At 55.0% G+C, this 15231-nt stretch overlaps 2 protein-coding genes across 4 annotated transcripts; one reads left to right on the plus strand and one right to left on the minus strand.

Annotated features, from left to right (window-relative positions):
• Positions 1-1713: 1713 nt before the first annotated feature.
• BEST1 (bestrophin 1) lies at positions 1714-11654 on the plus strand. 3 transcript variants are annotated; one of them, XM_032358506.1, is made up of 10 exons: positions 1714-2310; positions 3569-3663; positions 4147-4380; positions 4962-5116; positions 5529-5606; positions 5956-6108; positions 7434-7514; positions 7851-8002; positions 9677-10327; positions 11320-11654. In XM_032358506.1, the coding sequence occupies exons 1-10, from the start codon at positions 2159-2161 to the stop codon at positions 11336-11338; spliced, it is 1770 nt and encodes a 589-aa protein (XP_032214397.1). In that variant the 5' UTR covers positions 1714-2158; the 3' UTR covers positions 11339-11654. The 3 variants fall into 3 exon arrangements, 2 of the variants coding, with proteins under 2 accessions (XP_032214397.1, XP_032214395.1); XM_032358504.1 differs by lacking the exons at positions 1714-2310; positions 3569-3663 and adding an exon at positions 3683-3755; XR_004289206.1 differs by lacking the exons at positions 1714-2310; positions 3569-3663 and adding an exon at positions 10772-10861 and having other exon boundaries at positions 4169-4380.
• Positions 11655-11757: 103 nt separating this feature from the next.
• Positions 11758-14549, minus strand: FTH1 (ferritin heavy chain 1). The gene is made up of 4 exons (XM_032358507.1): positions 14166-14549; positions 12588-12734; positions 12169-12294; positions 11758-12069 (listed from the first exon to the last, which is right to left on the minus strand). Exons 1-4 carry the CDS (start codon positions 14532-14534, stop codon positions 11905-11907), a joined length of 807 nt encoding a protein of 268 aa, XP_032214398.1. The 5' UTR covers positions 14535-14549; the 3' UTR covers positions 11758-11904.
• Positions 14550-15231: the final 682 nt, after the last annotated feature.

Below are 15231 nucleotides of genomic sequence, written 5' to 3' on the forward strand. Positions count from 1 at the left end.
CGTTTCATATATATTCCAGACCATTCTCATGGCCACTCACTGAAGACTAACAGCCACTGCGGCTTCGAGCTTCCCCAAGAGGAGCCAGTCCTGGACACCCATCGCTTCCAGTGGCTTAGGAGGCCCTCCTGTGTGGACTGATGTATTAAAATACTTGGATCCCGGCTGCCCTTGGGGACCCGGGTACATACTCCCATTTTGCATGGGCTGGCTCCACGCCAGCAGCATCAACACCCGGGTTGCTGTGTCATCCCGCACCAGGCCCCAGCCCCCACACGGCAGCCTCCTGCCCCCGCACCCCACCCCCTTCTTCCATAGCAGTGAACCAACCTACTAACTGGATTCCGCAAGCCAATCACAGCCTGAATCACCTATGATGTCACCATCAGCCAATCAGAGCTCCTCACCAGCATAGGCAGACGGCCTTCACTCTTAGAAAGGTGATAAGGTGTAAAGCAATACCATCCTTTAGGAAAAGGGACGCTGAGGCCTAGGAAGGAGCAGAGGCCCACTAGGGTCACTGCACACAGGTGGCAGAGCCAAGATTAGAAGCCAGGACTCCCAGTGTTCTTCCTACTGCCCTCCATACTACCAACGCCCCATAGGGCCTGGCCCTTGGCTTCCTCAACCTGTGTAGCTTCCTGGCACAGGAGGCAAAGACCAGGGCCGCGGCCCTAGTCCGCACAGCTCTCCCTGCAAGACCTCAGCGGTCAGAAGGAGATCCTTCGATCTCTGTATTTAAGGGCCTGGAGAAAATGGCAGGGTTGGGCCCATGGGAGAGGGGAGCTGCCCCAGATTCTAGCTCTGTCTCAGTGCCCAGTCCCCAGCACCGGCAGGAATTAGGGGGGGCCCCGGCCAGGCCATACTGGCTCCGGCTAATGTGCGGATTATGGAAAGGTACCCAAACAAGGCTCCTTTGTGGAAGCCCTGCCTTAGGGAGTCAAGTGACCGCTTAATTCAAGCATGGGCAGGGCCAGCCCCGAGGTGTGGGCTGGGGCACTGGCCATAAGACCCCCAGGAGTCCCCCGGGTCCAGTGGCCAGAACTGTTGTGGGATAGTCTGAGAAGACTGGAGCCCCTCCCGTGAGTAAGGGTCTGCCCGGGCAGGCTGGCTGGGGGGGCTTGGAGGGCCTATGGGGTGGACGGCAGTCCCTGCACTGGTGCGTGAGATGTACACCCATGGGCCGCACGTGTGCATGTGTAGGGGCACCTGTGCGTGTGTGCCGAGTCTCTGAGGTGGGCGTGAGCTTGGTGTGAGGGGGCACAAAGACAGCCAGAGCAAGCTGGGAGAGGCTGGGTGTCAACGCAATTGACAAGCAGTGTCAGTACATTGCTTGCAGAAGTTTTACTTGAGCACTTCCTATGAGAGCACAGCGGGAGCCTCCATTCTCAGGAGGGAATGGTCAGTAAACAAGCAGACATCCTGCAGAATGGAATTTCAAGTAGGACAAGATAAACACTGTGTAGAGAAATCGACAAGATGAGGGGACAGAGAGTACCAGGGGCACTGGGATGCTATTTACAGGGACAGTGGTTGGGAGCAGCCTTTCTGGACAGGTGACCTATGGGGATGAGCCATACAGTTAGATGAGAAAGAGCTTCCTCCAGGCAGAAGGATTAGCAAGTGGAAAGGCCTTGGGGGTCACTGTTCAATAGACGTTATTTGAGCATCCCTACCAGCCAGTGTTCTGGGCACTGGGGACAAGGCAGTGGACAAGACCCACCAGGCCCCTTACCAGTCTTGCTCCGATTGGTGATTGCGGGTGCTTGGGGGAACTGAGGAACAAGGTGGGGTCAGGACGCCACCTGGCTCAGGGGACCAAGTCCATTATGTGGACTTTGCTATTGCTGCTGTCATTGCATTTGTCATACAACTTGAGGGCACGGAGCTGTGCCAAGGCTGTGGGCAGCTCTGGGCTTACTTCCCTGGTTTCCCATGTCCCACAGGCAGGAGGAGCCAAACAGGCCTTTGAGGCCACCTCCTTCCCCTCCTGGTGTGCAGACAGGAAAAGTGAGGCCCAGAGCAGGGAAGAGTCTAGGCTAAGATCATTATGAGGCCCAGACAAGCCCCATCCAAGCCGCCACCCCACCCCAGTCAGTGTCCCTCCCTGTCTGCCTACTAGGACCCAAACCCACTTGCTGCAGCCCAGCGCCCGGCCATGACAGTCACGTACTCAAGCCAAGTGGCTAATGCCCGCTTAGGCTCCTTCTCCCGCCTGCTGCTGTGCTGGCGAGGCAGCATCTACAAACTGCTCTATGGAGAGTTCCTCATCTTCCTGCTCAGCTACTACGCCATCCGTTTCATTTACAGGTGCAGAGGGACAGGCTGGGGCCGGGACCCGGAAGGGCCGAGGCCCAGGAGGGCCGCAGTGGGGCTTGGGACAACCAGCCAGCCAGTCAGTGGGCTAATATACCAGTAGACCTTGAAGGCTGATCTGAGCTCCTGGCCAAGCCTGGGTAGAGGGTAGGGGGATTGGGGGCTGAGGGTTGGGGTCCAGAGAGGAGGTAAAAGAAGGCAGCCTGGGAGGCGGCTCTGTGCAGGCTGGGAGTATCTTTCCTCCAACCCAGGGAGAGGCTTCTGGAACCCAGGCCTTAGCTGGTCCCAGCCAGCCAGCCTATTTTCCTGAGTCCCACAAGCTCACAGGCCCAAACTGTATTCCCCATCCCCATAAAAATGTTTACTTAAATAAAATAGAGGACAGATATGATCACAGAATATATGAAAGCATTCTGAATGGAAAAAGCACTAATGACTGAAATGGACTGAAAAACTATCAAATACAGAAAATTCTTAATTTCATAATTACAATACCAGTAACAAAGCACATTTGGTTTTCTTTGGTTGTTGCGCAGGCACCAACATATGTTGATTTAAAAAAAATAGACAGAGTTTTAAGTTGATAGAATTGAGCAGAAGGTAGAGAGTGTCCGTGTATCCCCTCAAGCACACACACTCGCCCCCACTACCAACATGCCACAGCCAAGTGGCACATTTGTCACACTAGCTGAACCCACACGGACACTCCACCACCACCCAAAGCCCACAGTTTACACTAGGGTCCACTCTTTTTGTACATTCTATGGGTTTGGACAAATGACATTTATCTACCATGACAGTATCATACAGAGTAGGTTCACGGACCTAAAAACCCTCTGCGCTTAACCTACTCATTCATCTCACCTCACCGTGTTTTTTTAAAAGACCAAACCCTCTTTGTTTGAACCTGCTTTCAAGCTATCTTTTGGATCCCTTAAAAGGGTCAGTGGTGCCTAAAAGTGACTCCTTCGGCAGGACCTTCCTTCCTATAGATCACAGAAAACCTCCTGAGGGTGCCTCTTCCAGCCATGGAGCCCAGGTCTCCTTGGGGTTTGGGACACCAGAGGAGTGGGACCTAGCTCAAGCCAGAGGAGGGGCCCCAGGCAGGGCCAGTGAAAGGGACCGGGAAGTGGTGGGGGTAGCAAAGAGGCAGTCACACTCCTACCCTTGGCCTGGCTGGAGCCAGTACGGGTCTCAGCCGCGTCTTCGCAGGGTCTACACATCCCACACCACCCCCTTCGCCCCGCCCCAGGATGGCCCTCACGGAGGAACAGCAGGTGATGTTTGAGAAACTGACCCTGTATTGTGACAGCTACATCCAGCTCATCCCCATTTCCTTCGTGCTGGGTGAGCTCCCCCTCTGGCGTGTTGGGATCCCAGTGGCTGCTCCAGGCTCCACACAGCTGGACTACAAGGAACTAGCTGGGGGAAGGCCAGTGGTGCGTCGGTGGCTTTCGGCTGTTCAGGGATATGAGGAGACTGCAGCCAGACGGACTTAAGTTAGACATTAGAAAGGACGTTAGCACTCAAGACCCCAGTTTCTGAGGGCAGTGCTGACATAGTCCCCGGAGCCTCTGAGCAGGAGTGGGGGGAGGGGGGGATCTAGCAGGGTCCTGGAAGAGGCAGGGGACCCCCAGGAGAGAGAACTGGAGGCTCCTGGGCCCTCATGCGGGGCTCCGATGGTCTTCCCCTCCTGAGCGTCTTTCAGAAGGATCGGGGCTGGGCCCGCTCCCATCAGAAAGATGGAGAAACCGAGGCATCGCCCTCGCTTGGCTCTGGCCGCAGCCTGGGCCCTCGCCCCCCGCCCCCTTCCCCGCCTCTCCTGCCCAGGCTTCTACGTGACGCTGGTCGTGACCCGCTGGTGGAACCAGTACGAGAACCTGCCGTGGCCCGACCGCCTTATGAACCTGGTGTCAGGCTTGGTGGAGGGCAAGGACGAGCAAGGGCGGCTGCTGCGGCGCACGCTCATCCGCTACGCCAACCTGGGCAACGTGCTCATCCTGCGCAGCGTCAGCGCCGCGGTCTACAAGCGCTTTCCCAGCCCCCAGCACCTGGTGAAAGCAGGTGGGCGGACCCCGGGGCGGGGCCCGGGCGGGAACAGGGGGCGGGGCCGGAGCAGATGGGTGGAGCCAGTGCCTCCGGACCGAAGATTGGGTGGGGCCAGGAGCGGGGTGGGATCAAGACCTCGTCTAATTGGGCGGGGCGGAGTCGGGCGCGAGAAGATGGGTGGGAGCGGGGCGGGGAACCACCTGTGAGGATGGGGTCTGAGATAGGGTTAAGGACCGTTGAGGGATGAGGGAAGAGTGGGGACTGAGGGCGGGGGGCGGGGCGTTGGGAACTGGCGAGAAAGTACCGGTCGGCCTCCCTCTACCCTTTCCTGCCCAGTTCCCGCGGTTTTCAGTCTGCATTTCTGCGACCTCCGTCCGTGAGACAGACCCTTCTCACGTACTGAGGCCAGAACAGCACGTAGTGGGCACTCAGTAATTATTTGTTGAAAGAAGATGGCAAAGGAGCTCCGTGGTCCCAATGAACTTGTGCCTAAATCCTGGGCCTCGGCAAGGCCTGGCCAGTACCCCAGCCCCCAACCCCGCGCCATCTGATCTATGGCTTCTCCCACCCACTGCCTTCTTCACTCCACCCCGCAGGCTTTATGACCCCCGCGGAACGCAAGCACTTGGAAAAGCTGAGCTTGCCGCACAACACTTTCTGGGTGCCCTGGGTGTGGTTTGCCAACCTGTCGATGAAGGCGTGGCTTGCAGGTCGAATCCGGGACCCTGTCCTGCTCCAGAGCCTGCTGGACGTGAGCTCACCACACTGATGGGGCTGATGCGGAGTGGGGGTGGTTGTACCCTAGGTGGAACAGCTTCCTTCAAAGACAAGGCTTGAGGCTCTTTCTAGAACCTGCCTTGGTATTGTAGGACTTTGACCAACAAGGATTCCACAGCCCACCGTAACCCCTCTCCCCAATTCCCCTCCCAATTCGTCTCTAAAGTGAGCCTCTTCTCAGAGGCTCCTTTTTGATAGATGTGGAGGCTGATGTCCTGGCTCCTTTTTGATAGATGTGGAAGTTGAGGCACAGAGAGATTAAGTGAGTGACCACATAGCCAGGGCTGGGCCATGAGTGCCGGTCCCTGGCCCCTGGGGAAGAGCTGGGGTTGAGCCTAGGAGAGCAAAGAGCAGTCAGAGCCCCAACCCTCCCTCCTGCTCCCCAGGAAATGAACATCTTGCGCACTCAGTGTGGACATCTGTTCGCCTACGACTGGATCAGTATCCCGCTGGTGTACACGCAGGTGAGGACGAGGGCAGTGAAGCTGTCCCTTAGGGAAACGGGGACTGGGAGGACTCAGGAAACAGCCTGTGATGAGAAGGGCTCACTTAGGGGCTAAGAGGCTCATCCTGGGAGTTAGGTGTGGACTTTGCAGCTTCTGACAAGTTTGAAGAGTCCAGACTCCTGTCTGGTTCAGCCCAGTGGAGGGAATGTGATTATCCCCATTTTAAAGTGATCGCGGAGACCCAAAGTCACAGGAGTGTGTGAATCAGAGTAAGGACTTGTCCTTCCAGGCTGGGGAGCTTCCTGACTCCAGGTTCCCAGCCAGCCCATTTCTGCTGCCACCTACCCACCACCCCCCACCCACCCAGGTGGTGACCGTGGCTGTGTACAGCTTCTTCCTGGCTTGCCTGATTGGGCGGCAGTTCCTGAACCCAGCCAAGGCCTACCCTGGCCACGAGCTGGACCTCGTTGTACCTGTCTTCACCTTCCTGCAGTTCTTCTTTTACGCCGGCTGGCTGAAGGTGAGAGTCTGCGACGAGAGAGAGAGAGATGGGCTGTGGTCGTGGCTGGAAGGGTCATGGCTGGCCAGGAAAGGAGAGTTTCAAATGCGGGAAGTAGAGTGCTGGGCCTCCACCACAGCCCTCTGGTCTGCATCTTCCCTGTGTCTTTACATATGAAGACCCTGAGACCCAGAGAGGAGTGGGACCTGCTTGAGGCCAGTCTGATCCCAGGGCTTCACCTGAGGCCTTGAACTTAGCAGGCTGGACCGACACAGGGAAAGCTCACTTGTCAAACCATGGGCTATGTCCCCTCAAGAGAATGTTCCCCAGATGTTTGTCCAGAACAAGGGAAATGCACAGAAGAAGAACAGCAGTCGCAGGCCCTGCTGGCGAGGCAGCCCCTTTGGGCCCGGCGATGAGGCTCTGGTTCCAAATTTGTCCCCTCGGCTTAGTAAAACAGAAGTCCTGATGCTGACTACTCCAGCCCCCACCCTTCCAAGGCAGATTAACACCACCTCTTCTCCCTCAAGATATCCATCTGTGATGGGGGTGGTGGCGGCGGTGGGGGGAGGGGCCTCCCATCCCTGTCCCAAGTGGCTTTTCCAAGTATTCCTCCCACTACATCCAGGGCTCCTCCTAATAGGAGTTCTGAAGAACACAGTTTTCTCCGCATCCCTATTTTTCCTCTTTTTCTCCCACACTCTGTCTCTTCCTCTTTTCCTTTACTTTTTGGTAGTGGTGGTGATGGTAGGTGGCCCCCTCCCTCCCTCTCATCCACATTTCACATGTGTGTGAAACACACACACACACACACACACACACACACACATTCCCTCATCCCTATCCGCATCCTCATCCCTGCAGTCATCTTTGGTTTCTAAAGCACAAACCAGATCACACCATTTTTCTGCTCGAAATTCCCTAGTGGCTTACAGGATGTCTCTTGAACCCTTAATGCAGCCCCTCCCTGCTGTGGAGATTTATTCAGGGGGCCTAATGCAGAGATTTGTGGAGTTCCAGGGAAGGTACAGGGAGGGGAGGGACGGGGGTGACTCTACTAAGTGACAGGCTCAAGGACAGCTCTGGGTGTTGAGGGAGCAGCGGGCATAGGAGAGGGGCTCAGGCTCGATGACCTGAAGGGAGGGGGACTGTGTGCGGGGGCCTATGAGCGTGGGTGGCAGGAGCCCTCACATACGGGCTTTGAAGATGGTGGTCAGGCAGGAGGGGCATCATGGCGGGGGGGGTGGTGGTGTGTGGAAAGGGCAAGAGCTGAAGTTTAAGGGCGCGGAGCAAGGCTGCAGGGAGTCTGCCTGAGGACTTCCAGAGCCCCCTCCCCTCTCTCCAAGGTGGCAGAGCAGCTCATCAACCCATTTGGAGAGGATGATGATGACTTTGAGACCAACTGGATTGTCGACAGGAGCTTGCAGGTTTTCGGGGAGAGAGGGAGCCTGTCCTGTGGACCTTCCCTGAACTGAACCCAAGGACGGGGCCGCACGGCTCTGTAGGGAGGCCTCCTGGTGAACTGAACCCAAGGAGGGGGCCGCACGGCTCTGCAGGGAGGCCTCCTGGTGAATTGCTCTCCCCCCCCCCCCCAGCCAACCATTCACTCAGGGTTCTCACCCCAGCTTTTGAGGCTGCATATAGACATCAGTCTGTCCATTTCACAAGTGAGGAAACTGAGGCCCAGAGAGAGGGAAGTGACCTCTCTCTGACCTTGGGCTGACCTTGCTTTTTGGGCTTCTCCTTCTGTGCCTGGGAACCAGGTGTCCCTGTTGGCTGTGGATGAGATGCACCAGGACCTGCCTCCGATGGAGCGGGATATGTACTGGAATGAGCCGGAACCACAACCCCCCTACACAGCTGCTTCTGCCCAGTCTTGTCGAGCCTCCTTTTTAGGCTCCACCTTCAACATCAGGTGAGCAGTGCCAGGGAACCACGTTGGTGGGTAGGAAAGCCTACGCACGAGAACTTGGAAAAGCTCTAGTTAATATGTATTGGATGCATGCTGAGTGCTGGGAACTCCGCTAAGCTCTTTATATAAACTAGTTTTTTCTTCCCCATAATCCTGGTTTGGTATCTCGAGCTTTCAGATGATTAAGTCCAAGTTCAGAGAGGTTAAATAGGTTGCCCAGCCCGAGGTCACATAGTTAGCAAGTGGAGCACTGGGACCCGGTATGTCTGCTTCTACCTCCACACCTGCAATCCTTACCCTGTACTGTTTAGTAACTCCTAATCTATAACCTATAAGTAACCTAGTAACCTATAAGGGCTTTCAGATGCCTCCAGCCTAAGCCTCCCATGCCCAGACTTGGAAATTGAGGCCCAGAGAAAGAAGGGACTTACTCAAGGCCTGACAGTGATCAGTGATGCAGTTGGAATGGCAGAGCCTGGTTCCTGACTCTGGTCCAGAGCTACACTTTCTGATAAGCCAGGATGTTTAGATGGGGAGTGAAGGGGCGGGGGGCGGTCCCCTAGGATGGGGGTGGGGCAAGCATGTACCAGCAAGAGGCTAATTCATCACAGGTACCTTCTGGGTAGTGTCTGTGCTACAGTACAGGCCTTGGGTCACCCACAGCAGCCGAGCTTTCCTGCACTTGGGTCCCATTTCTCTAATTCGGTCTGATTCCCTTGTAAGCTGCAGCTGGGCCACATTGTCCTCTCTGCTGTAGGACAGTGGAGAGGACTTTGTTTGCAGAATCCTCTGTGTGTCAGGGTCCTTTCCATCCAGGTTTTCTTCCACAGCATTGAGTATATTATCTTTTAAAAACCAAATACCCTACTAAGCCATAATTTGAATTAGCTGGAGTTCTTCGTGGGTGTGAGGAAGTTTCAAAAAAGTGATGAAATGAAGGGTGGAGGCTTGCTTAGGTCAGAAACATTTCTGGAAGTTGCTTTTGAATTCCATATGATCTGTGCTCTAATGGCTGAGGGTTGGGTGGGGAACAGAGAATATTATACACAGACCTTGTCTCCAAGGAACACACAATTTAGTGAGGAGGCTCACACCCAAGGCCCAGACTCTGGATGCCTGGGAGAGACAGGACATAGGAGAGAGACCACCTTTGGCCTGGGAGGGGGGCCTCCAGCTGGACCTGGAGCTGGGCCTCGAAGCATGGGGAGAATGTGGACACCGGCGACAGGCCACGTTCTGGGATAGTGGGCTTTCTCCTGCAGAGTAAAGGCTTTGGGCTCCCAGGGGGCCACACTTCTCTTTGTGGATGCTGTTCCCCAGCCTACCCAGTCACTCCTGGGCCTGATCTCACCCACCACACCTGGGGTCCAGTAGTTCGGGTCGCTTGGAGGGAGGGATGTCGGAGAAGATGGAGACGAGGAGAGAGCCAGGCTAGGGAGCTTCGCGATCGTGGGCAAGAGGGGGCCACAGAACAGTGAGGTGAGCTGGGCTGGGAAGGAGTAAGAGGGCAGTGCAGTACAGGACGGGTCAGGAGAGAGGTGAGTCCAGGCATTGTGACGAACACTGTGTGTTCTTGGCTTTGGGTCAAAAGGAGGGAAAAGAGGGGTAAAAAAGAAGTCGGGTTTGGCTTTGGTCCTTTGTGCCCTACTCAACCCTGAGTCTTACACTTCTTTCCAGTCTGCATAAGGAGGACATGGAGTTTTGGTCAAACCCACAGGAAGAGGAGGAGGAGGGCACACACACTGGTATCATTGGCCGCTTCCTAGGGCTACAGTCCCACGACTACCATCCCCCCAGGACAAACTCAAAGACCAAACTACTGTGGCCCAAGAAAGGAGGCCTTCTCCATGAGGGCCAGCTCAAGAAACTCGGGGGTACCAGGCAGAACTCTAGGGACCAGGAAAGCAGCAAGGCCTGGAGGATTAAGGAGGAGGATGCTTTTGAGACTGCTGCACTGTACGGGAGGTCAGGCTACCACAGTGCCCCACAGACACCCCTCAGCCACACACCTATGGTCTTCCCACCTGGACAGTCAGCACCCTCAAGCCTTCGCAGAGTCTCAGGTACAGACGGTGCTGTCAAAGACCAAAGCCTACAATCCCTGACTCCTGGGAAAAAGACCAGTTTCGAACTGCTTCCAGACAGTGCTGGGTTCTCAGCAGAGCCCCCAGAATCGGGTCACCTGAAGAGGAAAACTGTCGAGTTTAACCTGACAGACATGTCGGAGACCCCTGAACATCATTTCAAAGAAGCACATTCGGACCAATCAACTAACCTACACACTATACTGAAAGGTCATGAAGATCCCTATTGGGCCTTGGAAAACAGGTGTGTCCTCTCTACCTTTAAGGGTCACTTCACCTCCCCCCACCGCCATGGGTGGGAAGGCCCACCTGACCTTCCCTTGCTGTGATTGTACCCTTCTACCTTCCTGGGAGCCCATTTTCCTATGGTTCCCTCACCACCAGAGCATGCTGTACTTACCAGCACTGGCTTGGGGCACATACCTGGCCACTTCAGCAAGAGCCCTAGAAGATGAGAGCTTTTGACATCACTAGGGAAGAGCTCTCTGGGTCCAGGGTAAAGGGAAGGGGAGGTTGCATGGACAGGACAGATGGCCGGTGGCTGCCAAGCCAGGCTTAAGTGCTCAGATGTTATGCCTGGACCCAGCTTACTTTTGAGTAGCAGATGCAAAACCATGAGGCAGAGCGGGGGAGGGGGGGTTGTGGGGGGTTTCTGGGCTGTAGCCCAAGGACTCCACTCACTGCCCAGGGATTGTATATGAAGACTCCCCCGTAACCTTAGTGATCCTGAATTACTTCCAGAAAGTGTTACACCCCCGGAAACTGGCAGATGGTTAAGGTAAGGGTATCCAGGTCCCTTGGGATACCTCACTGCTTTGGGGTACCCAAGACTTCTGAACATATATGTGCTTTGTGCCTCCTTGCAGTCAACCCACTGGGGTCACAAAACCATTTCCCATTCTGGATCTCACCGTTAGATCCACTCTACCCACTACACACCTATCATGTGAGAACTGAACTTCCTGTTTTCTGGATTTCCAAGCAGTCACTGCGGTGGTTGAAGTAGTTATGAAAAACCTGAAAGAGCTAGTCTTAGATCTAGCTCAACCACCTTCTACCCATCACTGCAGTCTGTCTGGGAAAGGATGTGAACACAGTCGTTAGCAAGGGAGTTGGCTCTGCGGGTCCCAGACACTCCTCCTTCTGTATTTGAGGGGTCCTAACCTTTGCTGTTAACTCTCCACTTAGCATGATCTTCCAAACTCACACTGTAAACCTTTCTCCCATTCTCTCTAGGGATGAAGCACATTCTTAGCCTGCTTTCCCAACAGGGGACGCTTCACTGGCCTGGTCCTACCTGCACGTACACCAGCAGGACACTGATCCAGTCACAGCCATACAGCTGTCCACACTGAAGATTGTGTTCATAGGACAGCCTGAACTAAATGGTTAGCTTAATGGGTAACAAAATCCAGTTTCAGGACTTAAGCTTTTAAATGACTTTTGTACATAAAAATCATGAAAACCTGGAATGAACCATTATACATGGAATCAGGAGTCCTTAAGTCCTGTCTGAATTTAACACACTCAGCCTTCTTATCTTTTCCAAACTTAGGATTTTCCTCCCAGGCATTTCATGTTGGTCACTGTGATTCAACTTCCAGCACTTGAACAGATTTCTTCGCAAGGACGATCTAGATACATTTCCAGCCCAAGAACTCAAATGACAGTAACTGGGTACCAAATTACTTTATTTGAAGGAATGGTACAAATGAAAGAAGTTAAGTAGATGTTTTGGTACAACTTATAGAAAAGGTAAGGTAACCCCAACATGCATGCATGGCCTCAGGGACCAGGTGGCTCGGGAAGACAGCCTAAGGCTTAGCTCTCACTATCACTGTTTCCCAAGGTGTGCTTGTCAAAGAGATACTCTGCCATGCCAGATTCGGGGGCCCCCATCTTGCGCAGGTTGGTTACGTGGTCACCCAATTCTTTGATGGATTTCACCTGCTCATTCAAGTAATGAGTCTCAATGAAGTCACACAACTAGAAAACAGAATGGGGAAGAAAGTTAATGGTTAAGCTTTCCCAGCCCCCAAGGGGCAAAGGACTCCTTCCAGTCCGTCTCCAATTGCTAATACTCACATGGGGGTCATTTTTATCAGTGGCCAGTTTGTGCAGTTCCAGTAGTGACTGATTCACACTCTTTTCCAAGTGTAATGCACACTCCATTGCATTCAGCCCATTCTCCCAATCATCACGGTCTGGTTTCTGAAAGAGGAGGTCACATCAATGCACCTGTAGCTTCTACCGATTAATCCACTAGTCATCAAGCACCTATCATGTCAGCAAAAGGGACATTCAAGTTTCTCCAACAGTTTCCAACTTAACATCCTTGCCCATTACCCTTCACCTTGTTGAGCTGAAATGACAGGCCTAAAAAAAAGCACAGAACCCAAAAGTGACCCCATTCTGTAAGGCCAACTGCTACCTTGGTCATTTCTGACACCTGACGACTGCTAGATAAATCACGAAGCAGGGGATTTCTAGGAGCTTTTGTTCACCTTGATATCCTGAAGGAAGATTCGGCCACCTCGTTGGTTCTGCAGCTTCATCAATTTCTCAGCATGTTCCCTCTCCTCATGAGATTGGTGGAGAAAATATTTGGCGAAGTTCTTCAAAGCCACATCATCACGGTCAAAGTAGTAAGACTGAATAGGGTTCATGAACATGTTTGTTAGGAACACCCAAGAACGGCACTCTGCCACCTTGCCTTTCTCTCTCAAAGCTCAGCAAGAAAGGGGGCTGCACTGAAGGACACCAGACGGGGGTGGGGGATAGGGGGCAGCTGGCTAATTTTAGTCACACTAAAATTAGTCTGACTAAAATAAAACTTGGGTCCTTGTTCCTTGTTCCTTACGACAAGGAACCTTAAGAGTATCATAGGGAATTGTCCCCAGCATAGAATTTAAGACTGTTATTAATGCGTTCTTCTAGCCAGTGTCAAATTTGATTGGAGAGGGTGTGGGTGCTATTTACCCTGCACAAATAGTGCCTTCTCTCCCCACTCCCTGATTAACCCGTATCAGAATAGCTTGCCAGCTTAGAGCAGACCATGGATTTCTAAAATTAACCCATTAGTCAAGGTGACAACTGTTGGCAATGCTGGAATCTACCAAAAAAAAATCGCCGGCAGAAAGCAAAAAAATTTGTTTGTTTTAGATACTTGCTCTATTCACCTGTTCCTGAAATGGAACGGCAGTCGGGGAAATCCAGGCCTATTTTCAAACCCATCTAAAACTTGTCTATTCTCGGACGATTTGCAAAATCGTAAGACAATTCTAAGCAAAACTCCCACCACCCCGCCTAAAAACAGAATTTTGGAAAACGGATCCCACTGATCAGTGCGTGGAGAAATTCTTCGCCCAGTAACCGTTGGTGTAGTTTATCTAAAAACCAAGGGTTCAGTTAGCAGGCGATAACTCTCAGGCACAAAAAGGACCAAGCGCGTGCGTGCCCGGGCCAAAGGACAGATGACTAAGACAGCTGTGTCCGCAGAAAAGATTTCCACGCTTCAATTCAAGTGGGACTCACAGATAAGCACAACAGAGGGGTGGCGACGGCTGCTCGGAGAGTGGTCGGCCCACGAGAGATAAGGCACTTAGCACCAGCTCCCCACCCCCCTCAGCCACCTCGGTTGCCATTCGATACCATTTCCCAGCAGGCTCCGCCGTAGGGGGTGGGAGGGGGAGACGGGGGCTGGACCACTTCGCCCCCATTACCCAAGCAAAAGGATGGCCCCGATCACGTGATCGACGCAGGCGGGATGAAAACACAAAAAACCACTTTCCTAACTGCGGGATTGTACAGGTTGCAACGGCTCCAACTCTGGGATTCCAGGAGACCAGGCTCTTTAAGTACAGAGCGATGCCCAGAGGCGGCCCTCTCCAGAGAGGGAGCCCTCCCACGGGGCAGTGGGAAAGGGCGGGCTGGCCAGAACTTCTGCGCAAATGCTGGGAGGCCTCGAGCACCGTCCATTTTCCAGCAGGACGCGCGGAGGCGGGACGGCCAGCGCGTTGGCCACACCCCCGCCCCGCCCCGCCGCCCGGGGACACCGCCCCCGCCCGCGGGAGAGCGCTCACCATGGACAGGTAGACGTAAGAGGCGTAGAGCTCCAGGTTGATCTGGCGGTTGATGGCGGCCTCCGAGTCCTGGTGGTAGTTCTGGCGCACCTGCGAAGGGGACGCGGTCGTCATGGCGGCGGCTGAGGAGAGGCGGCGGCGGGCAGCGGCTGCGCGGCGCTGGAGCGGCGACGGGGGGCCTTGGAGCGGTCCGAGGACGCTGTGAGGAGATGGCGGAGGGCTGGCTCTGAGCGGCCGGCCGGGGCGAGGGGACGAGCGCCGGGTTCCGTCCAAGCACTGTTGAAGCAGGAACCCGCGGCGACTCTCGGCGGAGATGTGGCGCAGTCGGCGGCGGCCCCTACTTATAGCGGGATCGGGCGTCAGGCTCATCCGGCCAATCAAGCTGCCCGCCCGCCGTGCGGAGCCCCGCCTTTTCCGGTGGGCGCGCGGCCCCGCCCCAGAGCCATGGGGGAGGGGCGGCCCCGCCGCGGGAGGCTTTGCGTGTCCCGCTGCGCGTGGGGCTCGGCGGGCGTCCTTTCGAGCCCTGACGTCGTCTCTGGGGCCGCAGGGAAGACGTGGGGACCAACGCGAAGCCCAGCCCCGAGCCCTGGGCCCGGGGCGTCCTGGGTCTCGGAACCGACGGAAAGTGCCCTTGGCCCTGGGGGCGTCGGGGCGAGTCTGAGCCCGCGGGCGGGCTCCGCGAGGCTCTTGGCCAAGGGCATGTTAGGAATCCGAGCGGTAGGGCAGCAGTTACCGCACCCGAGGTGATTTCCTCGTCTTGTAAATTACAAAGTGGAAACCTGGGCCCTACGAGGTCGTGTGAGTCAGAGGTGGAGCTGGGAAAGGGTTCACTTTCTCTTCCTCAAGGTCTAGCTGGGAGCAAAACGCGGGCGGACTGTCCCCCGCCCCTCCGATTCCCGCGACCCTGTCCGCCTTCGGCTGAAAGCAAATATGGCTCCTTGTGCTGCTTATACAACAAAGGCTGGGCGGGCGTGTTTCCCGGAGACACGAAGAGCGCCTTCCCGGAGGGAACCGTGGGGGTGAGCCCCTGGGCTTCTGAGAAAATCGGGAGAGCGGGGGTTAGAAT

This window comes from Mustela erminea, chromosome 9, assembly GCF_009829155.1.
Source record: "Mustela erminea isolate mMusErm1 chromosome 9, mMusErm1.Pri, whole genome shotgun sequence".
In the NCBI taxonomy this organism is placed as follows: Eukaryota; Metazoa; Chordata; class Mammalia; order Carnivora; family Mustelidae; genus Mustela; species Mustela erminea.

Excerpts from the sequence above, each read along its gene's own strand:
- FTH1 (XM_032358507.1), bottom strand. The coding sequence starts at position 14,534 with ATGAGCCTGACGCCCGATCCCGCTATAAGTAGGGGCCGCCGCCGACTG. Across the intron at positions 12,735-14,165 it reads CTTACGTCTACCTGTCCATG|TCTTACTACTTTGACCGTGA; the intron begins GTGAGCGCTCTC and ends AACCCTATTCAG. Across the intron at positions 12,295-12,587 it reads TCTTCCTTCAGGATATCAAG|AAACCAGACCGTGATGATTG; the intron begins GTGAACAAAAGC and ends CTCCTCTTTCAG.
- BEST1 (XM_032358506.1), top strand. The coding sequence starts at position 2,159 with ATGACAGTCACGTACTCAAGCCAAGTGGCTAATGCCCGCTTAGGCTCC. Across the intron at positions 4,381-4,961 it reads CCAGCACCTGGTGAAAGCAG|GCTTTATGACCCCCGCGGAA; the intron begins GTGGGCGGACCC and ends TCCACCCCGCAG. Across the intron at positions 5,117-5,528 it reads TGCTCCAGAGCCTGCTGGAC|GAAATGAACATCTTGCGCAC; the intron begins GTGAGCTCACCA and ends CCTGCTCCCCAG.